The sequence below is a fragment of the Phyllostomus hastatus genome, unplaced genomic scaffold (genome assembly GCF_019186645.2).
Source record: "Phyllostomus hastatus isolate PE091 unplaced genomic scaffold, TTU_PhHast_1.1 phas_contig_283, whole genome shotgun sequence".
NCBI lineage: Eukaryota > Metazoa > Chordata > Mammalia > Chiroptera > Phyllostomidae > Phyllostomus > Phyllostomus hastatus.
This window is the reverse complement of record NW_025333833.1, coordinates 8,789,246-8,812,266: the sequence shown is the minus strand read 5'-3', so window position 1 is coordinate 8,812,266 and position 23,021 is coordinate 8,789,246. Positions and strand designations below refer to the sequence as shown.

General features: G+C 60.5%; 2 protein-coding genes across 3 annotated transcripts in view; both read right to left on the bottom strand.

Moving 5' to 3' along the window:
* Nucleotides 1–1,865: 1,865 nt before the first annotated feature.
* On the bottom strand, nt 1,866–14,065 carry TOR3A (torsin family 3 member A). Its single transcript, XM_045838475.1, has 6 exons — nt 13,697–14,065; nt 12,622–12,735; nt 11,760–12,025; nt 9,255–9,433; nt 3,076–3,200; nt 1,866–2,631 (listed from the first exon to the last, which is right to left on the bottom strand). Exons 1-6 carry the CDS (start codon nt 13,977–13,979, stop codon nt 2,381–2,383), a joined length of 1,218 nt encoding a protein of 405 aa, XP_045694431.1. The 5' UTR covers nt 13,980–14,065; the 3' UTR covers nt 1,866–2,380.
* Nucleotides 14,066–18,301: 4,236 nt separating this feature from the next.
* The window catches only part of FAM20B (FAM20B glycosaminoglycan xylosylkinase), a 29,276-nt gene continuing 24,556 nt past the window's right edge, over nt 18,302–23,021 (bottom strand). For both annotated transcript variants that reach the window (XM_045838389.1, XM_045838390.1), the window contains exon 8: nt 18,302–22,164. In XM_045838389.1, the coding sequence (XP_045694345.1) occupies nt 21,933–22,164 (232 nt within the window). In that variant the 3' untranslated portion in view covers nt 18,302–21,932. The remainder of the gene's footprint in view (nt 22,165–23,021) is intronic.

Below are 23,021 nucleotides of genomic sequence, written 5' to 3'. Positions count from 1 at the left end.
CAGCTGGTACCTGAGGTGGGTAACTCTCTGTGTGTCTGTCCATCCGTCTGTCCAGTGGGAGGCGACTGTAAATTTAGAGACTGAATTCTCTTAAAGCCCATTCCGAGGACAACTGCAAATAAGTTCTAAAAATGGTTTGAGCCAACGCAGCAGTAAAAGTCATCATAGAACCTCATAGGGAACATTCTACTCTTCTTTGGCTTGGTCTTCAATTTTTTTAAAAAAGCAAAGCATGGCCCTTCAAAGCCGTGTTTTCAGTCAGTCCGAGTGAGCTGCACGCAGGTGGCGCCCACGTGCAGGAGCTCCCGCCACCTTCTGCTCCTGCCTCCGGCCTCCTCCGGTGTGTTCTGGGGACGACCCTCCCGTGGTGGTCTTATCCCCTCCGAGCTCCCGGGGCGTTTCCCGCAGCTGGGCCGTGGCGCTCGCAGAGATGTTTTGTGTGTGCGGATGGAATCTGGGGATGGTTTTGGAGACGAGGCGTGGAAGCACAGGAGCTGGGGTTGGACCGTCCGGGCTGGTGCCCCCACTCCTGCCTGGAGCCTGGGGGCTCGCTCCGAGACACTTCCCCTCTCGGAGCCCCAGCTCTCGTTTTCACCTGGTGAAAACGTTGGCACCTGGTTCAGAGAGGTCAAGGCCACCTCGTGCTGGGCCGGAGCAAGGTGAGTTCTCCAGTGCCGGCAGCCTCGCTGGGGTTCCCAGAACGAAGGGGAAGGTGCAGCCCTGGCTTGGAGAATGGTTCAAAACGGACCGTTGCGCCAGGTTTTTGTTGCTACCGGAGCACTGGAGTAACCGATTCAGTCCCCACAGCAGCCCCAGGAGGTAAGTGGGGTTGTGCTCACGTTTTCAGAAGCGGAAACCGAGGTGAGACTGGCCGTGCTGGCTCTCCCGGGGTCAGGCCGTGGGGCCCGGCCGGGCCACACCCCCGGCAGGCGCTCGGGGCCCTGGGTGGGGGAGGGCTGGGCCTGTGCTTACGATGTCAGACACAGCTGGCCGCTGCTGGAAGGATGGCAGCTGAGCCCCGAAGCTGTAGAATGCTCCGCTTAGTGTATGTTTAGCGCTGGGCACGAAATAGGTTCCAGTGGCCTGAACGTTCCTCCAGAGATGCCCCCAGGGATGTCCAGACGGCCGTCCACTGAAGGCTATGAACGCAGCCGAACAAACTAAATTTACTCACAACGTTGAGATTTGTTTTCGTGTTTGTGTACTCAGCGTGTGGCCCAGAGGCGGCCCCAGGCTGGACGCCCCCCTGTGGCAGTGACACACGCCCCACTTCACCGTGAAGTGTGCCGTTGGGCCGACTCGCTCCCGTGAGCGGCGGGAGACTGAGCTCCTTTAATTCACCGATCTGGGCATTTACTGGGGATCTGCTGTGGCTCCGGCCTGGTGCTCCCTGAGTGTGAGGGCGCGTCACATGGGGGAGACAGAAGTGTCACTGCCCCAGGGCCGGCGGTGAGGAGGGCTTTCAGTCAGAGGAGACCCTTGAGGCCAGGGCAGATGGAATGCCCTGGGACTCAGAAGGACGGGGGCGGGAAGGAACTGTGCAGAGCACAGTGTGGGCGCGGCCACGCCACACAGTCCTCAGCAACGACTCTCTTTTTGAAGCCGGGGGCGCGGGAGCGGCGTTCTCCTGCGGGAGCGCGCTGTGCTGTGGCCGGGAGCCTTGCCTGGACGAGGTGGAAGTCACCCAGCTCAGCAAAGCGGACTGAAGTGAAGGGACAGTCCCCCCGGCAGCGCGGTGAGTGCCCACACGCGCCGCGTCTTCCACCTGCTACAGCCACCCCCCGCCCCATCAGTACCACCTGGCATTTAGAATGTTGCCGAGTGAACAGGATTACTAGGTCTTGTTAAAAAAGTAGGCTGAAAGCTTTAGAAAAATATAAAATTTAATATTTACACATGGCACAGTGACGTCAAGGCTCCTAGTTTTTTTAAAAAGCTGCAGAGAACCGACCTTGGCCTGCATCGACATGATTCCAAAAAGTTACTCTGTTCTTGCTCTTCCCTGACCTGCTCCCAGGCGCAAGCTGCCCAGCTCCCCTCTGGGAATGGCCGCCTGAAAGCCACCGCCCCCAGCCGGCCACGGTCAGCAGAACGTCCTCCCCCTTCCCTGTCGCGGAGGGTCCTGCCGTGTGGGGACCCTCACCCACCCAAGTCCAAGCTCCTGCGGACCAGAGCTGTGAGGCCGACAGCCCCGGGGGCTGTTTCCCCCCACGAGGCTGCTGAGGGCACCAGGTGGTTTTAGGAGCGGCCCTGGCTGCTGAGTTAAGGCCTCCCGGTTACACGCTCCTCGGGTGTGATAGTCACTCCTCGGGTGTGACTGCGCCGGCTGCAGGGTCCCAGTGGGGGAAGGAAGGCGGCTGGAGCAGTGCCCGCCTGGCACTCAAGGCAGGAAGTAGCTGATGCGCTGGGCGATGGACTTGCACCCCTGGGCGGAGAAGCGCGGCTCCTCCTTGGGGACGTACACCATCGTCCCGGTGATCTCGTCCAGCGTCTCCTCCGTGTGCGGGAGCCCGCGGCTCAGGAAGGCGTCGCGCGCGCACAGCCTCACGTGCCGGTACTCCAGGGGCAGGAAGGGGACGAAGAGGTCGATCAGGTTTTCCTTCACCAGGCGGCTGCGGCCAAAGCCGCTGTCTGCAGTGAAGGCCGGAGTTACAGGGCGAGCCCGAGCGGGGTCTGCAGCCCACTGGGGCTCCCTGGCAGCCCGGACCCTGAGGCCTGGGCAAGGTCTGCTGGCACCGCAGCCCCAGGAGGGCTGTCTGGGGCGTCGGGACCTCACTGCCATTCTGGGCCTGCTCTGGGGGAGAGCGCGCCGCGGCCAACCTGGGGTGTGGGCACCGGTGAGGCTGGAGAGAGGGGGGCAGGGTGCCAGGCAGAGGGTTTGGCTGGAGAGCGGAAGGGGCGGGGACACTACCTCTGACTGGAGGCCCCCCCAGCCCCCACCTGTATCTGCAGGGCCCAGGCAAACTCCTCTAAGCATTCTCAGAAAAGGAGTCCAGCTTTCCTGGTGTGTGTTGTGGCCCCGAGTCCCCTGTCCACCTCCAAAGCACTCTAACCCCCGAGGCCTCGGCGGGTTACCTGGGGACGCCGCCAGCTCAGCCCGGAGGCGGGGCTCCACGTGCTCCATGGCGACCTCCTCCCGCGGCCGGCCGGCCCGTAGCAGCTCCAGGACCACCTCGTTGACAGCGCTGCCCCCGAGGTTACTGAAAGAGACGGGGCTCGCTGACAGGTCGCGTTCTCACGTTCAGGTTTCAAAGGGGTGAGCCGCCCTGCTGCCTGGAGGAGCGGCTGCGGGGGACCCGGGCCTCCCCTCCCCCAGGAGGTCTCGTCACAGCTCCAAGGTCTGTACGAAGACGACACACGCCCCCTAGGCCCCCCGTCTTGCTCCCTTCCGACAAGCACCGGGACTCTGCTGGGTGCAGGGACCCCTGGGACGGGGCGGTGAGCTGTGGTTCCCTCTGCTGACCTCCTGTGGAGGGAGGGCCTGTGTGTGTGTGTCTCCCGGACAGTAGGCAGGTGCTCAAGTGCGAGCAGCTAAGGCCCGGGGAGGAGACTTCTGAGCAAACAGACTGAGTAGTGACCACGGATGCGGGGCAGGTGCTCAGAGAGCCTGCGGTGTGGACATGAAGGGCGGGTGGGCTCAGGCTCACGGGCCGTGGAGAGCAGGTGTCAGACTCGGAAGGGTGGGGGGTGGTGCGGTGCCCTGGCCACTTCTGCCCCCCAAGAACACCAGTCTGGGGCCGGGGGCTGCACCCCAGAGGCACGGGGGGCTGCAGGGGGCTCTAGTAACAGTCCCCGCCGGGAGAGGACGCAGGCACGGGGTCCGAATGGGCAGGCTCCTGACTGACAGCCGTGGGAGTGGCAGGAGGGAGGCCCTCGAAGAGAACCTCGCTGGCCCGGAGCTGCCCCACCCCCAGCAGAAACTGCCGTAGAAGGTGGAGACAGAGGTTGGGTTTGCACGTGCCTAGTGTGCCTCTGAGGGGGCTGTGACATTGTTGGACAACTGGAATTCGGGGTCTGAAGCACAGGGAAGAGGACAGGGTTGGAGAGATGAGGGAGAAAAGGGGTGAGAAGAAATCTTAGTGCCGCTGAAACAGACGCTGGGAAGGAGGAGCAGAGCCGGCAGAGCTGCCTGCCTCGCCCCCGCCCAGCCCCACTCCGCCACGTCTCCTCTCCCTCGGGCCCAGCAGAGGGAGGGGTGGGGGCCCAGGGTCTTCCGTCTCTCACAGAGCCCTGGCTGGCTCTCTGAAGCTCTCGGGTCCGTTAACTCCAGGGTCTGTCCACTTAGCATGTGTGTGTGTGTCCTGGGGGCTGGCACAGGAGAAGCTGAGTGGCTCTCTCCCTGCCTAGCAGGGACTCGGGGATGGCCGAGTGTCTGGCCAAGCGCTCCAGCACCCCCTCCCCTAGCTGGAGTGCCTGGCAGCAACAAGGGGCATCCCTACCCCACCCGCCACCGCCCAAGTTCATCCGCTCAAGTTCACCCACTCAGCTCTGCCAGACTTCCCCCAACACCTGCCCACAGGGAAGCTGCTGCCTCCCCACCCCCAGGCCTGCCCCGGAGGTCGTCGCACGCAGCGCCGGCTGCACTGCGCTTGCGTCAGCCGAGGTAAGAGGTGCCCGCAGATTGCCTCATCCTACTGCCCCCAGGGGCAGGGGCGGCTGCACCTTTGTCCCCGCTTGCCTCCTGAATGTCCCCTCATTCGGTCCCGCAGCCAACAGCTGTCGCCTTCCTCCACGTTGGGGGTTGCAGCTCAGCCCCCAAGACAGGACCTGGGCCCCTTCTCCACTCACCCCCGCCCTCAGGGGCCGCCACGCGAGCACCGACCTTCAGACAGAGGTTGCCTGCCTGCAACACCTCAGTCCCCCTTGCCCTCCCAGGGCACCTGCTGACCGGGCGGTCTGACGGGCCAGAGGTCACCTCTAGAGACCAGCCTCTCCCCGGCTCCGGGATAAGACAGCACGTCCCCTCGCCAGCCTGAGGGGCAGGGCCTCGAAGGCCTTCCCAGAAGCCCTACCCCCACCTGCCAGGAGCTCCCAACGAACAGGTGGGAACCTGCCTCGGGCGTCAGACTGCGAGTCTGTCTCCTCGTCTGTGCAATGAGCTGCGCCAGACCCCGTGAGATGCCCCCGGGCAGTGACTGCCTGCGTTTCCAGGCGTGTCCTCCAGTGGGTCTGGGGGACGGTCCTTTCTACCTCCTCTTCCTGACAGCAGGCCCGGTGGACAGCCCTCCGTCTCCTCTGCGCACCCTGGCCGAGGGGAGGAGAGGCCCGCGCTGTGCTCTCCGGGTGCCCCGCTCCTGTCCCGTGCCGGCCCGGAGCCGCCTCCCCTGGGTGGGGGTCGGCGTTGGTTTTCTGTCCCGGGGCCCTCCAGCCCCAGCCCCACCCCACCCGCCGGTGGCAGGGGCAACTCTCCCAGGTGAAACTGCTGTGCCTCGCTCGCCCCAGGGGTCTGAGTCAGCTGTGCTTTTCTCCCAAACCTGGTCTCCACCCCACGTTCTGGAAACCAAGGCCAGAAACTCGCCCTAGAGAAAAGAGGAACACAGGCCAAAAATGGGGCCGCGGTGCTGCCGCCCATGGCACCAGGCCTAGATGTTTTTGGCAGGTGCCAAGGAGGTCATCTGTCACGCAGGCCCTCCCTGTTGCCAAAGGAGCTGAGGGCAGGCCCCGCCTTCCCAGAAACAACCCTCGGAGCTCGCCTCTTCACCGGACGGGGTGCTGCGTGACTCCGCCGGCGCTCAATAAAGCCAGTTAGCTCTTCAAATGTATGTGACTGATTTTTTGTTCTCTAATAGATTCAGTACACTGTCTTCCCCACCCATCGCTACATAACTGAACACCTCCACGGGTTAGAGGGTGGGGGGGCTCTGGCAGCCTGGCTGGCCCTTGGGCTCTGGCGCCCCCTGGTGCCGCATCCCCACATCCCCCCGTCCCAGGTGGGGCGCCCTCCTCCTGGTTCACCGTGTGTCCAGTGACCTCAGTGTGCACAGTCTGGGTCACTGGGGGAAAGGGCGGCGCTGGAGGGAATGAGGGCAACTGCTGGCGGTGTGGGTCGAGGGCAAACATTTGTCCAGAGAGAGCAGGGCCACCGGGTCGCGTTAGGACGTCCTGGCACTGGTGCTGAGAACCGGGCTGAGCCCAGGTGCAGGGAGGCTCGGCCTCCAGGCGGCCTCTGAAGGCAGTCGGCCACACACAGCCATTCACCGTGGGGGGTCCAGGCTTTTCTCCGAGGCCCCCCCCGCCCCGGGAGAGGGCCCCCCCACCAGCACACCGAAACCTCAACTGGCAACCACTTAAAACCAGCCCTGCCCTGTCTTGTGGGTACAGAACGAAACGGCTCCTCCCCTTGGCACTCCCCAGCCCTGGATGAGAAACCAGACCCCTGTTTCCCCAGCTGCACAGAGTGCGCCCTGAAGCTGGGGAAACCCCCAGCTCGCAGGTTCTGACCTGCAGGGGGGCGGGGGGGCGGGGGGGCGGGGGGGCGGGTACTGGTTTGCCTCCCACTCTGAGTGCGAGAAGCTGCTCGTGAAGCACTCAGGTCGGGCCAGCAGGGCCCAGGCTGGCTGTAACAGACTCAGCGGCACTCCCAGCTGGGGCCTCCCTGCGGTACCAGGGGTGGACAGGTGGGTTTCTACGCCTGCTTTCAGCCAACCCTTTCCCGAGCCCGGGGCACACAGCTGGACGAAACGGGAAAGGTCCCACATGGTGGGGAGCCTGGGCATGCTGTTCGCTCAGTGCATTGTCCCCTGGGTGTCCGGCCAGGGGCACCTCACGGTCAGAGAGACACAGACCTCCGGCGGCCGGGGGGAGAGCACACCAGGCTGGCCGTGATGGGCCACGACCCGCCGACTGGGCCCGCATTCAGGATGATCAAGGGCAGCCTGTACTCGATGTTCAACTAATCTGCTCACTCGAAAACTCAATGCCCTTCTAAGAGGGGACTCTGTGTGCGTGAGCTGCATTTCAAATGATGCCACAAAGCTGGAGTGATCCGGACAGCCGGACACTGGCATGAAAACAGACAGAGCAACAGAGCAGAATAGGAACCCAGAAATAAACCCATGAGTATGCAGTCAATTAATTCATAACAGAGGAACCAAGAATACACAGCCGGGCACAGACAATCTCGTCAATAAACAGCACTGGGGACCCTGAGGGTCCCATGCAGAGACACGGAACTAGAGCCTGTCCTGCGCCACACACACACGACTTACATGGACTGAACACGTGAATGAACGGGAGACCCGCAACTCCCGCACTCCCAGCAGCAAACACGGGCGGTAAGTGCCTTGATACTGGTCTTGGTGATTGATTTCTTCAGAATCTGACACCCAAAACTAATACAATGAGCAGAAATAAACAAATGGGACCTCAACCCCAAACAGCTTCTGTACATCAACACGAGGACAGGCAGCCTGCTGAGTGGGAGGAGAGACCCGCGTAAGGGGTTGACATCCAGAGTAGGGAGAGGATTAGTAACCCAACCCGGTAACAGACCAAACCAACCAACCCTCAACCAACCAGGTTAAAAAATGGGCGGAGGATCTGAATACATGTTTTCCCAGAGAGGACATACCAGTGGTCAACAGGTACATGAAAAGACGCTCAACATCGCTCCTCATCTCAGGGAAAAATGAAAATCAAAACTACAATGACATACCACCGCACACCTGCCAGAACGGCTGTCCCCAAAAAGACCGGTAAACGCGGATGAGGACGAGGAGATGCTGAATGGCTGCAGTCACCGTGGAAAACAGTGTGGAGGTTCCTCGAAAAGTAAAAACAGAACTACCACCTGATCCAGCAGGTCCACTTCCCCATATTTATCCCGAGAAAATGGAAACACCAACTCGAGACAACACCTACCTGGCTGGCGTAGCTCAGTGGATTGAGCGCAGGCTGTGAACCAAAGCATCACAGGTTCAATTCCCAGTCAGGGCACATGCCTGGGTTGCAGGCCACGGCCCCCAGCAACCGCACATTGATCTCTCTCTCTCTCTCTCCCCCGCCCCTTCCCTCTCTAAAAATAAATAAGATCTAAAAAAAAAGACAGCACCTGCACCCCTATGTTCACCATGATATTGAAACAGCCCAAGTGTCCATCGACCAGTGAGTGAAGAAAGAAAATCTAACAGTGAGATACTCTTCAGCCATAAAAAACAGTAAAATTTTGCCATTAGCGACAACACGGACTTCACACTAAGTGAAGTAAGGCAGAAAAAGACAGACGGTATATAGTTCCAGATGTTCAATCTAAACAATCAAAACCCGAGCTCACAGATACAGAGACCAGCCTGGCGGTGGCCAGCGGTGGCGGCGGGCGGAGTCGGTGGGAGAAATGGGCGGAGGGGGTCAAAGGGCTCACACTTCCAGCCAGGAAAACGCAGCCCCGGGGACAAACTGTTCAGCACGCTGACTAGTCAACCCTGAATGGCAGATCTGAAAACTGCTGAGAGGTCTGGAAAGTTCTCATCGCAAGAAGAAAGTTCTGTAACCGTGCACGGCACCAGGTGCTGACTAAGCTCAGTGCCCGGTCCGTGCTGCAGGCAGACCTCGGGGACCTGGGCCCTCGTCCCGGACCGGCCCTCGTCCCGGACCACCGCGACAGAGTGCGCCGTAACCTCTGCGCTGGTCGGGAGCCTCGCCTTCAATTTGTAAAACACCCAACACCTGTGCAGCGCAACGCGGCCGTGGAGGCAATGAACAGGCCACACCTGTGCGCACCAACAGCCCACCTGTTTGCGGGCTGTGAAGTTAGCGTGCTGCTGCGAGTCCACCACACCTCGGTTTGAGGAACAACAACAACAAAAACCACAACCTCGCCGCCCTTCCAAGAGTTCCCGGGGGAGCAGGCCCAGGCTGCCAGCAGCCTGGGGCTCTGAGGGCAGCCCCGCATCTCAGCCACGGGGAGGCTAGACGGGGGGCAGCTGCTCTTCCCCTGGCCGGCCCTCAGAGGTAGTTAGCAGGCCGTGCCACAGGTGTGGGGGGATCCGAGCCCTTCACGCGTGCCCTGGGGGGAGAATCAGGACCCCCGACCCCGTTCTGCCCCAAGCAGCCAGGCTTGTGTGTTCCCTGCGGGAGCTGCTGTTGGTTTCCCTTGTGGCAAAGGGCCCGCAGCCCAGCAGGGCGCGGAAGCCGTCTCCCGCCTGCGGCAACATCCCCCTAGCCAGACCCACGCCAGGCACGCACAGCATCCCGACAAGAGGACAGAGGGTTCCTCCCCTCGCCCGGCCCTCCCGACTTTCCTCCTCAGACCTTACCAGAGAAAAAGGAAGATGGTTCTCGGGGACTCGGCGCTGTGGTTCTCGGGCGCCTGGGGCTCCAGGTGCGACCCCAGGGCCTCCAGCAGTGCCGGGTGCAGCTTCTCGGCCTCGTCAAACACGAACAGGGTCTGGCGGCAGCGCTCCTGCGTCTCCCTCACCTGGTCCAGCAGCTGCTCCTGCGCAGGACACAGGGAGCTGCTGGGGAGCCCTGGGAGGCACAGTCCCCCCGCAGCCAGCAGGACCCTGGTGGGCGCCAGGCGTCTGCAGTGCCTTGCCTGGGGGCGGGGCTAGGGTAGCGGCCGCTAGCTAGCTAGCTCCCCAGGTGATGGCACTCCAGAGCTCCCCAGGTGATTCTCCTGCAGCCCGACGTTTGAAAGCCAACGAGGTGGAGCCAGCCCGGGAGCAGAAGAGGGCCTGCACCTGCGCCTGCCCCTCCAGGATGAGGTCCCAGAACTGGTGGTCAGTGCCCCCTCCCCCGGGGGAAGGGAGCAGGCTCTAGTAAGAGGGGCTAGGTAGAGACAGGCTCAGCTTCCCAGAGGCGGCCATACTTCCTTCTTGAACTTCTAGGAGTGGAGCGCCCCCTGGGCCGAGAACTCGGGGAGAAGCTGGGGAGGACCTGTCAGGGACTTTGGGGACTGGGGTTCCCCATGCAGGCAAGACAGCCCGCAGTTGAAGAGATGCTGCTCTTCAGGGTTTGCCAGAACAGGGCCCACTGATGCGCGTGGGTCCCCGGCCAGCAGTGATCACGGAACGCTGCGGATGGCTCGCCGAAAAACACGCGAGAAAAAACAACATGCACAGAGACAGACTAGTTTCTGTGGGGAAGTAGGGAGGAAATGGCCACCCCCCCAGTGGGGAGCGCGCTGATTTACAGTCCATACCTGTTTCTATTGGTCTCATTTTGCATAATAATTCAGGTAAAGTACAGTACTCATTAGGGGGAAGTAAGGAACCATAGAAAACAAGGAACCCTGCAGGTCTATTTTGAGTCAGGGTCAAAGAGCTGTAAGACTTTGAGGAACATAACTTCCTCTTTGGACCCCTCTCATTCAACTGAGAGCATTCTAAACAAAGAAGGCTTCACAGTAATTTACATGTTCTTTCTTAGGCCTGATCACCCGGGGAATCCGCCCTTTTCAGCACAGAGCTGCACCACCCTGTCATTGTTTTAGGCTTAGGTGGAGCAAGGGAACTAAGGCAACCAAGAGATAAGAGGATTTTCTCCCAGATGATGAGAACTCAGGCTTTGTCAAAGCCGAGGAGCGAGGGTCCATCACCCCCTTTTGCTGCAGCCCCCCAAGTCCTTCTTTTGGGGGGGCCTCCCAAAGTGATCGTGCCTGTCTTAGGTCGTTCCCCCCTTGGGGAATCTTACCCGTCTTTGGCTAACCGACCAAGGTTTTTGGGGTTCAGTTATGAATAAAGCAGGAGAAGCAGCATTCCTGCCAGGGAGATAAGGTTTTGTCTCCTTGCTGGCTTACGGTTCCAAGGGTGTTCCCTTAGCCTTAGCCTAGGCGGGGGTTTCAGCTCCTGATACCAGTCAGGGCGGCTCCCAACAGCCCACCCTGCCCCAGGGTGGGGCGTTCTCAGCAGAGCCACACTCCCTGTCCGGCCCCAGCCGGGTCACCTGAGCCCGTGGGTGAGAGGATGCGTAGGGTGCAAGTGTGTGCCTGGCACTTTCCACGGTGGGGATGCGGAGACCCAGTTTTGCCGCAGCCAGAGCCAGCTGGGTCTTGCTGGGAAGGCCTGGCTGACCAGCGGCCTGCCCTTAGGGCAGTTCACCCTGCCGATGCTGGCCAAGGCCAGCTCGCCAAGGCCACCGTGAAACCGCAGGGTGACTCAGGCAGTCTGTGCTCAGATGCTTACCTAATCACCCCAGGCTGTCCCTGTCCAAACACTGGAACGGAAAGCCAGACAGGACACAGTCATCTCTGCACCCCTCTGCAGCCGGGCTGCGGGGGGACGGTCGTTGCCCAGCCTCCTTTAGATACTACGGCTCAACCGGGGAGACCCCACCTAGCAGAGCCTCACAGCCAGTTGTCGTCCACCCAGTTGCTGGCCCGCACTGAGTGAGCACCACTCCCAGCAGGCCTTTTTCGAAGAGGCAGGACGTGCAACTTCTGTCCCATGTAATTACGACGACGTAAAACACAGGACAGCTCGGGGGGGGGTCTGCGGGAAGTGCGCCCAAACGCCAACAGCTTCTGCCCGTGTGGGGATGTTACGGCAGAGTCTTGGCCTCCCTCCGTCCTGCACTCCCTGTGACCCTCCCCCCACCGCTGTCACAGGAAACGACACCCAGCCTCTCTGTCTAAGCTCCTCGTCTGGCCTGCCGTGCGTGGCGGGGGGCAAGCAGCCGGAGCCAGGGGACAAGTGGTGTTCGCAACACACCTTTCCTCCACCTGTTCACGGCCACCTCTGCTTGGGGTGGATGTCTCTGTGGGGTACAGGTCCTGCGGGAACGGCCCCATCCCCCCACCCCCAGCACTCACTGCACGGCCTCACCTTGTACAGACCCACGAGACGGGGGTGAGGGAAGTGGAGCATGGTGACGAACACCTTGACGCAGTCGCTCCTCAGCCCGTCCCGGTACAGGTTCTCCGCCAGCATCTGGGCCACGAAGTTCTTGCCCGTGCCGGACCAGCCGTGGAACGACAGAGCCAGGGCCTTGTCTGGCCGGGGCAGCGCCAGGTAGTCCCTCACTGTGGTCAGGACCAGCTCCCGGGCCAGGTGCTGGCCGTGCAGCCGCACGCTCAGGTCCCACTGCAGGCCTGCGGGCGGGGGAGAGGCGGCCACAGTGAGGGGGGAGCACAGGCGCGGCCCCCCCAGGCCCGGCCACAGCCCAGGGAGGAACAGCCAAGGGGGGGATCCTTATCCATCCCACGTGGGCCCGAAGTGAGCCAGTGGGCAGACCTGGCAGCAGGAGGGGCCTGGGGGCTGTTTTCTGCAGAGCTTGAGAAATCCCCCGTTTCCTTAGGGAGAATGAGTCGCCTGCTCTGAAGGTCCCGGAGACCCCACAGAACAGCCAGCAGAGTCCCGTCTAGAGGAGGACTCTGCCCCCCATGCCCACGAGGCTGCTCCCGCCTGGAAGTTTCAGGACTCCCACAAATATTTCATGGATGTGCCCTCACTTTATTCACTTTAACTCAATTCAGCAAACACTTTTTGAGGACAGCTAGCATGCGCCCTAACTCCCTTCCTTACTCCTGCCCAGCCACCGGGTTGCAGGATTTGGAGACGGAATGGCAGGGGTGTGTGCTACCCCCTGCCGGCGGGGTGAGGGAAGGTCCTTGCACCCTAGCCATTCCCCCTGGATAGCGTGCCCTCCCCACGGGTCCCCGGCCCCTGGGGGCGTGCAAGTCCCAACCTGTGAGATTGTTGGAGATCCTGCAGTCCCCCGAGGGGCAGCAATCCTGGAAGCTGCAGTACCACGTGGTCAGGATGTCCAGGTACTGCTGGCCCAGCAGAGGAAGGCTCCAGGCTGGAGAGGGAGATGCGGTGAGGCAGGGACAGAGCCTCGGGCCCGGCGGGATCCCCGGCGCCCTGCCCCCAGCGGTTCTTCCGGTTCCTCCAGACCTCTGTCCTCCTCCCTCCAGGGTCACTCCTCTCTGTTCCTCCCCGAGCCTCCCTTGAGTGTTGCCAGGGAATGGGCACGAGTGGACGCCACTGGCTTTACGGAAGCAGATGGCTTTGCTATTGGTGCAGCTGCAGCAAAGACTCCGTTTACTCGACAAACACGCCTCAGGCACCGAGCGGCGGCGCAAGAAGCCCACCCCTGCCTGCGAGCAGTTTGCAGTCCAGTCCGGCGACCGCGGGTAGCCGTTCTTCCTGCATGCGCCGGATTCCAAAACCATCTGACCACAGCCGAGCCGAAAGGCCTCTAAACTCTTGCCAAATGCCAGTTTGAATACTCCCAGCACCAGCAAAAACAAGACACGCAAACCATTGGCTGGAAGTTGGAAATCTTCTGGTGTACACGAGACGTTTAGAGCCCCATTACAGAATCGCCATCGCATACTATTCCTGGATCTAGCATCGTGGGCACAGACCACAAGCCCGAGATCACCTGGTCCACGACAGTGATGGGGCCGCCCTGCCACACAGCTTGTCGGTGACGAGCGGCAACCAGAACTCGAGTCTGGGACTCCCCGCCCGGGCTCTGCCTCCTTCGGCAGCAGCGGAGACAAAGGGACTCGGGGTGTCCAACGGGCACTTGAAGCCCTCGAGGTGTGAGCTGTGTGCAGGGGTCAGGAACGAGCCACGAAGGGGCGGGCCGCCCGGCCCGTCCTCCGAATGAGCCGGGCACACCAAGGGATGGGGGCGGCCTGCACGGGGCTCCGGGCAGCACAGTAAAGCTGGCTGCCAAGGCGCTTGCTTCGGGGAGGGGCGACGGCCCGGGCAGGAGAGAGCCTCACAGCCGCGTTTACCCAGGGGAGTCTTACCTAGGGGGGACTTCCCGTCCTGCCCGCAGGTCTCGGGCCACACGCGGCAGGTGAAGAGCGCCCAGTACCGTCTGGTGAGGGCTATGGCCGCCCTCAGCTGCTCCTGCAGGTCCTGGAAGGCCGGCCTGGCCCCCCCGGAGCCCGGCTCCTCTGCTGCCTGCTCGGGCCTGGCCGGGCCGCGCGGCTCCAGCGCGCCGGCGAGCGGCGGCGGCGGCGGCAGCAGCAGCAGCAGCAGCGGCAACAGGACCCAGGGCCAGAGCGGGAGCGGCGAGCCACGAAGCATAGCCGGCCGGGTGCCGCCTCTCGGGCCGGAGCCCGGCCTCCCCGGCTGGTTAAATACGGCCGGGAGGGCACCCGGGCTCCCGAGGCCGGTCGCCCCCGGATTGGCGTTGCCAGGGGAACAGCAGCCCCACGTGACCCGGGACGGGGCGGAATCGAAACCCAAGCTGGGTCCGGCTGGCCGCGCCTATTCTGGGCGGGCGGTGGTTGCGAAGGTGAAGTCCTGAAGCCGGGGCCGAAAAGGCCACTGACATCACCCTGCTGTCATTCCGGGCAGCTCCGGTGGCCCACGCGTGGTCTACCAAACAGGGGCGCCCTCTGTGCCCGGCCCCATGTCTGAGGCACCGCTGCAACCCACCCCCACCGTGGGTGGGCCAGCGGGCAGCTGCTGGAGGCCGGCGGGAGGGGCATGGGCCGGTGCCCCCCCCGCCCCCCCCCCCCCGGGGGAACTGAAACCCGGCCGAGCGCCTGGCCGGCCGGCGACTCATGAACTTTGGAAACTCGCAGAGGCATGGGGTCATGGGAAAATCACAAGGTCTCAGTCGGTGTAATCCTATCTCGTTGAAAAGAAGGACCCTGTAACTTCCGTGGCTCTGTCTGCGATGTGTAGGTGCTTGTGACCACGAGCTGCCGCTGACCCTGTGGCGGCGAGTGAGAAGTGGGGAGAACTCCCAGGCCAGTGGCCGGGGGAAGCTGAGACAAGAAACTGAACAAGGCCAGACGCTTGGAACAACTTACAGCCAGCCAGTGGATCGCAAGACCTCATCTCCCCCAGCGAGGGCACTTGAGAGCAAATGGTTCACTCTCCACCCCGACCAGAGAATGCACGGCGTAAGTCTCCCTGGTCCGGGACGTAGAGGACAGAGACCCAGCTAATGTCATTTGTCCCAGCCAAACCCAAGGACAGACGAAGTCAGGAGCAAGTGACAAAAACCCCGCTGGAGCCAGACAGACCCGAGATGACAGTAACAACATGGCTGGCCAAAGGATAACCCCCCACCCCCACCCCCAACGCACTCATTCTGGCACATCCATGTACTCCAAAGGCACCGAACACTGACGTGTGTTCTGCGGAAACCCTCCCCTGAGGTTCCCGCCTGCCAGAGACTCACAAGCCTCGGGACGAAGGACCCAGCCGGCGAGTGCTCTCCTGCTGGGGAGCCGCCCGAGCCATTTCCTTGAGCCATTTCCTTTTCCGACTTCTACCCCCACTCCCTTCTTCACAGGAATGTGTCTCCTAAACTCTAAGGCAGCTGGCGGCTCGTCCCAGGCGGACCTCCTGAACCTGTCCCCAGCCCCTTTTCTCTGACCTCCCAGTGAGCGAAGGCAGCCCAGCCCGGGCTCTCCTGTTGCTGATTCCACGCTAAGTCCTCCTCGTTTCGCTGTCCCTGCTTTAATAGACGCATCCTCACAGTCACCTGGACTCGTGCTGTGAGATCTTTCCCACTGGGCAGCCCCTCTCCGGGCCAGGCGCCCCCACCCGGTTACAGCGCCACTGGCGAAGGACCGGAGGGCCTCTCCCCGGGCTGCCTTCCCCTCGCCCGGCGCCTGCGGCCAGGTTTCCGCAGAGCTCAGTGCAGCCGCTGGCCTAAGAGCCACCTTGTCCTGGCGAGAGGCTGCTGTCTGTAGACGACAGTGCCTGGGACTCGGCTGCTGCCACAGGCTCCATGGCTGCGGGTGGGCTCTCCGGACAGTAGAGGGGACCCCAGCGCACGGTCACGAGCGAACCCACTCGCCCGCTCATCCCAGTCTCTGCTCTGCCCTCAGCAGCTCCCCAGACCTGCTGCTTTCACCCAGCTGCGGACCCCGGGTCAGCACCTCGGCTAGGCAGCCAGAGCCGCGGTGTAAAGAAAATACTGCTACCCCAGGACAGTGTATGACTCAGCCACACAGGGCGGTGTCAGAATTGAACCCAAACCTTCCAGAGAGCAGTGGTGGGCCCTGTGGACCGTGTTAAAGTGAAGTCAAGCTCACGAAACCCTTCAGGGCACAGTTACCAAGGAGACTGAAACCACTAACTCACCCCATGACTCAGCACCGTTCCAGCAGGGACATCTACCGCCCGTGCTAACTGAACAGCCCGACGACCACTTCCTGTGTGACTGTGGGTGTTACTTACCTGCCCCGTGCCTCAGTTTCCCCACCCTGTAAAATGGGGTAACATAAAATAGTCACTTTGTAGGGATGCAGTGAGGGTTGACGGCCAGCTCAGTTACGAGGAAAATTTGTTGCTGTGCACGCCTCGCCCGGGGGGGAGGCTCCGGGTGGCGTGTGCACAGGAAGTCTGGATGGTTTTACTGATACTAGTGAAGCTTGTAGGTGAACTTGTGGCGAGAAAATTACTAGAATTAACACCAGCTTCTTTTAAAAATTCAAATCTTAAGACTGTGGAAATAATTCTGTCTTTACTGTAACGTGGACGTAGAGCTCACTGCTAATCTCTGAGCTGTTCTGGCTGGGGTTTAGCGTTTCGTGGTAGACAAAGTAGGTCGCTGGGAGATTCCTGGACGAGCAACTTGATTTCAAGGCGACATTCCCTTTTCTGGAGCAGCAGCGCTGACCATTCGTCTCACCAGCCGGCCCCACACTGAAACGATGACTCCAGACACCGGCCTCAGACCGGCCTCTGGCCTCTGTAAACAGCCAACACTTCCTGGCCAGGGCTCCGAGGCTGCTGCCGGCTGAGCTCTCGGAGCCCGTGGCCGGGATGCTGGCGACACCCGAAGGCGCTTGTGAGAACTGCAGGCGACTGCGACTCAGCAAGCACACCCAGGGGCTTGTTTGAAATGCAGAGCCTCAGTCCCAAACTGACCCAATCAAAATCTGCTAAACTTTACCAGTCAGCTTTCCAGGAGAAAACGGGCACCCGACACCTGCCCTGTCATCCGAGGGGGGACTTACGGTTGCAGCAAACACTGTCACCCCACCCCGAGGAGGCACGCAGCAAACACCGCCGGCCTCAGCATCAACCTCCGAGTAAGAACCAAGTCCGTCTGTCTCCAAACAGACTTGTCACGTGAAAAGCAAACTCTGCAAACACAAAACGAGTGCTCCACGGCTTGTCCACATGCCAGCGGCCCCTCTGTTTAGCATCTGTGCCACGGAGCCACCGAGGCAGCGCAGTGGCCGGAGACCGTCCTCTCAGAAGACAGGGCACACCCCAACCAGAACCACAGCGACCCCCTGAAGGGGCCTCTCTGGTGACCCAGGGGCCGACGACAGCGCACGGGCTGGGAGGCTCCGCATTTCTGGAGTCCGGGCTTCTTCTGCACACAGCGCCTGTCAGACCCGGATCGCGCTCTCCCGCACTGTGACCCCTCCTGACTACCCCCCAGCCCGCCTCCGCTCCTGCCCTTCCTTCCCTCGTACCCACCTACGTCCTGGCTGAGGCACTTGGGACTTCACACGCAGCTTTCTTCAGCTAGGACTAGAGGCTCTTTGAGGAAAGGGACAGTCATGACTGTCTCGGTGGCATCCACAGCTCACGGTGCAATGCCCCGATGTCTACTGAAGAAAGATCAAACCCTTTACAGACCTTCACTGACCCCAGTTACTCCCTGGGATTCATACCGCACCCCACCGCACACAGCCCAGCCGTGCTAGGCCGGCGGCTGGGACTTGTGTCTCACAAAATGAGCGCCGCTGAAAAAGGTTTTCACAGGCGAAGACACCAGGGGAAATCAGCCCGTAATGGAGCCGCGCCCTCCCTCCTCCCGGCTGCCCTTTCCCCACTGCACTGCGAGGCCTGCAACGTCGCCTGGAAAAGGGTCAGAGGCGGCGAGTCCGTGAGAACTCTTCCGAGGCTTCGGCCTCCCACTGGTGGTCAAGTACAGACGACAAAAACGTGCGCCAACGAAAATGCTGCGAATCCAGGGAAAAGTCTTCGGGACTCTGCTCTGCTGTCTGCTTGAAGGTGATGAGGCCGGATTTCAGCTTCGGAAGTTCCAGATCTGACTGTCCCGAGAATCACACCCAGGACGCCTGGCCTTCTCTCCTGTGCCTCGACGGCACGGCCCCGACCAGCTCTCTGGCTTCCTCATGCTTTGCCCCTGCAGAGGCTGCGAGACCTGCGCTAACTGCTACATATCCAGAAGGCACCCAGGAGTCTCCTGTGGGGCTTCCTGACCCAGTCGCAACCTGCTGTGGGCCTTCGGAAGCCCCCTCCCTGCGGGAGCCCCAGGACCGACCCACTGGCTCCGGTGAGGGGACGGGAAGATGTGACCTTCTGTCCCTAATTACACAGGAAGTTGGGGTAGACAGCACTGGAACTGTCCTGAAATGGGGGGCGGTGGAGGCGGAGAACAAGAGGAAAACACGATACCTCGATACTTATTAAAATCTTTATTCATTTTCTTTTTCTCCCAGAACTGGAGCCCACAGAGCACGTCAGAAACTTGGGTGCACACCACCTCGCTGGGTGGTGCGCTGAGCGCGACCTCTGTCTGTGCAGCGGCTGGGAGACGAGGTCCTGGCAGGTCGGACAGACGGGGTGGTTCCTACGCTTCCTGTTGAAGCAAATAAATTAGCTCCCCACTGCGTTATTCCCAGGTGCCCCCACACCGGGTGTCTGCAACCCCTCAGTTCCTCACGGCCTGTGGCAGCGGAGTCCCCAGCCCCTAGCATTCCAACCCACACTCAGGAACCAGAGTGGGCAGAGCCGGCTTTCCCTGCCCGAGAGGGTTCATGAAGTCGCGTCTCTCTGGCTCGTTGGAGTGCCGGGCAGGGCAGGCTCCCCAGGGCTGCTGGGGTGGGGGGGCCTTTGCTGACCTGATGGTCACTGTGCCCGCAGGGTTGCAGGGTCGTGCTCGGAGCCTGAGAGGGGGGCCTTTCACTGGCTTCGAGCTCTTCAGCAACGCAAATCAGCGTTTCCCTGTCAAAATAAATACGTTTTTTCTTGCTAGGACACATCTGTGACTATACACACACGCCTCTACTTGAGTTTCCTGAAGCCCAGGTCACGGGACGGCCTGCAGGCGGCGCTCGCGGACCGCGGCTGTCCTGCCGTCGCGGGGGCGGGTTGGTTTCCCCTTCGGACGCGGACGCACAGAGACCACCGCAGGGGAGCTGCAGGAGAGCTGGAGGAGTGCGGTGGATGGGAAGGCGGGGCCGAAAGCCTTTTTTTTTTTTTTTTTTTAAGAGAAAAGATGGATTTCTTTGGAAGGACATGTTGCCATCAGATAACGATGAAAATCTGCCACATACAGGATTCACTGAGAATTCCCCCAAGCAATGTGCAATTGATGTTGCCAGATTCTCCCACGTCCTCCTTCAGTTCCACGTGGCCTACTGACCCTGAGTGCCAGCAGGGGGACTTGCTCCCTGACGCGCTACTGGGTGATACTCGGAGCGGGTCAGACCCTATCTATTGGTTTGTTTTGCACAGAAAGTTACTTATGGCCAAACCCACCCTAGAGACTCACATTAAAGAGCAGTTTTAGAATGAAACCTCTCTCTTGTAGTTCCCCTTCAAACTCCGGCATAAACACGTTTAAAAAGTAGGAGAAGGACAGGAGGACTCGGCAGTCAGCTCTGACTTTCCTGGCTCTACAATACTACGATGTGTCTGCGCCCACCTGCAGAGGCTGCTAAGCGCTCCCTACCCCGGGCTGACCAAAACCCCTCTCCCTGGCGTGTCTGACTGTAGCAGTGCGAGGCGCCAGTAAACGGACCGTCAAGAGGACAGTGTTAGAGAACTTCTGAAAAGATATCTGCCTGTTTTCTCAAACAAAACCTAGTTTGTAAATTTTATAGCTTGATGTTTACGGCTGATTTTAAGATTCACCTAAACATACTTTTCTTGCTTAATCCAATCCTGACTTTGAATATACATTTATATTCTCAGCGTCATATTAGCAAAACCCTAACTTCAACCACTGCAGATCCGAACACCTTGGAAGAGCACGAATTTTTAAACGGCAGGGAAAGAGAATGGCATGACCCCTTCTCGGCAACGTTCTGAAGAAGGACGGGGCCGTTTCGAAGCAGCTCTCCCCCTGCTCCCAGCCTCGGTGGGACGCCCTGCCTCGGGCACCGGGAACGAAGCTCCCAGGCTGGGGACGGCTCCCACTCCCTCCAGCTCGCAGCACACTCAGACCGGACCCTGCGTCGGGGGGACACCGATCCGTGACCTGGTTCAGCCAACACTCACCGCGGAGAGCGGGGCTGGCACCCTCCCCCGGCAGCACGCTCCAGGGAACGCCCCCACCACCACTCCGTGGGGGGTTTCTGGGCACAGGCCTTACAATGGGGACCGAGGCCTCCTTCTGCTAACCCTAGTTCAGTGTCTTGTGCTAATACGTCTTCATAAATTCAAAACCTTTCCCGGTAACTCAGCTCACACTCATGTACATCTCAAAATGTATACACAAAGTACAAAAGTATCCTAATTCCACGTTTTTTTTGAAGTAGTCACAGGACACAGTCATCTTTCGACCCTAAACTGCCTTTCAGAGGGTGGCTGACGAGCACTGGTCTCCAGGGGCCGGCATCGCGTGTGCTCGACCACACGGTCCAACACGGGTCCCTGCCTGGCAGAGGCACAGAACTGCAGCAGCGCCCGGCACCGCGTGGGGCGAGGACACGGGCGGGGGGCACGCCAGGCCTGCCGTCCCCGTGTCTGACCGCTTACGACTGCTTACATGCCATAGTCGCTTCGCCAGAGCCCAGAACTAAGCCCGAGTTTTCGCAGCCTGAAGCTTCAGAGTGCTAACAACGGACGGTGGGAGGTGGGTTCCAAACTCCAAACAAGCTGAGATGATGAATTAGGGTTTCACGTAATCAAAATCTTAAGGCTCTTCCTGGTACAACCCCCTTCGTTTTAAGGCTCGGAAGGCTCCCGTCTCTATTTCCAGCTGCCCGCGTGGCTCCAGCCCTAGGACGGGCCCAGCCACAGCGGGGCGCGCACGGCCATCGGTCAGAGGGAGCCGGCTCTCTCCCAAGAAAGGCACGGTCAGGACTGCCAGTCTCTTGGGAAGAGCAGCTTCAAAGGCCGTAGCAGCAGAGGCGGAAACTCATCTCAGAAGAGAAACCAGGACGGCACAGATCACAGGAAACCTAACTCTCACTCAAGGTATTGTTTGCTTCGTTAACTCGGACAGGGTTTGTCTCCTCCGGGCAAAAGGGAAAAAATAAATCTCCATAAAGAATAGTGCTTGGGTTGTAACAGTAAGTTCTCCGGAGACAATTTTTGGTTCATTTAAACACAGCTGTGAGAACGCAGACTTTGCTCAGGTACGAGCCACGCGAGCTCTTACACACCTTAGGACACACCTGAAACACAGGGGCACCCGCTCTCACCGAGTCTCCCCGACGCCAGCTGTACCTTCCCTCTCCCCTCTTCCCGCCTCTACGCCCCTCAGAGGCCCGACTGCCTAATGGCTGAGCGGCCCACACAAGCCTTTGTCCCCCCGCTACCTCTGTCCCAGACACCCACCCTCCCACGGGGCCCGTCCCTCCGGCCACACGGAACGCCAGGTCCACTCGCTGCCGCCCCTCAGGAGGCAGTGCAATTCCCAGTGCGACCGGTCCTGGTAGAAAAGGACCCGAGAGTCTGCGAAGTGCCCCCGGGACATCCGCAGGTGCGGCGAAAGGACTCTCGGATGAACTCAGAACACACCCCCAGCACCGATCCAGCGCCGGCCTGCGCGGATGCCACTCCCGCCCGTCCTCCCCTGCCCGTCCTCCCCCGCCCGTCCTCCGGTGCGAGAGGTGAGCCTGGCCCGCTGCGGCGGCCGCTGTGGGAGTGGGCGACTCTGCGGAAGTGTATGTTTCCGTGGCACGAAGCTTGCGGTCCGTCCTTAGTTTCTGCGACGGAAAACACCAAAGAAACGCAAGGCCGCCCTGTTCCCCGCCACCAGGACTCGCTGCTGGCCGCCGCCAACCCGTCCCATGCCATTCGGACTTGATTGTGCTGTTTCTCTATCTTTGTGAAGAAGTTTCAGTTACTCCACGCCGGGAGTTACAGGTGGGAGAGGGGCATCCTGTCTTCCACCAGCACGGTGTCCGCCCCGAACTGGTCGGTGCACTGCTTCACGGTGGCCAGCACACTCAGGAGCCGCTGGTCCACGGCGTCCAGGTGGGGCTCCGAGAGCACGGGGGAGATGGGGTCGTGGGCCATGGCGGATTTTAAGGCAGACTTCAGCACGCCGTTCTTCAGGTAGTTCAGTCTGTTCCAGGTGGAAACTCGGATGCTGGAAGAGAAAGAAAGTTTTGGGACGCGTTACTGAAGATCTCTCACTACTGAATGGGTTTACAGCCTGCTTGGCACACAAAGTAAAGAGACGGTTGCACAGCCCTGGCGTGGCTCAGTGGGTTGGGCGTCTTCCCGCAAAGCAAAAGGTTGCTGGTTCGGTTCCCAGGCAGGGCACGTGCCAGGGTTGCGGGCCTGGTCACCGGTCGGGGCGCACACGGGAGGCAGCTGATCAGTGTTTCTCTCTCATCGGTGTTTCTCTCCCTCTCTTTCTCCCTACCTTCCTTCTCTCTGAATAAATAAATAAATTCTTAAAGAAAAAGAAAAGAAAGAATTATATAAAATACCTCAACTAAAAAATCACTATGAGTATGCTGGTATTTTCCCTAGGTAGTCGATGAGAGGCAATACAAAGATTTACGTCTGTTCATTCATAGCAGGGAAAACGTGAACCAATCTGGCTGTCCAACAACTGGCACGCCGTGGCTCATCCGTTCACGGGAATGTCACGCAGACGCTAGAAGCGGCACAGAGAGTGTAGTGGCGGCGTGGGGAGATGCCCATGACATGATGCTGGGTGCGGGTCAGCACCCGTGAGTGAAAACCTTTTCGCTTGAACTCTGTGGGGAAAGACGTGTGGGCACACACGCACACGCACACAGACACACGCGATCAGAGTGAAGTCACTACACTGCGGACAGAAACTGTCCTCACGTCTCGATGGGCAACTTTAATTTCCTTCTGTTCACGGTTCTGAATTTTAGGAAGGTTCTGCACTTCATATGATGAGTAAGAAAAGTTTACCGTGAGGATGGCTATTTTCTGTAATTCTTTCACCCACGGGAGAGGCCCTCCTGT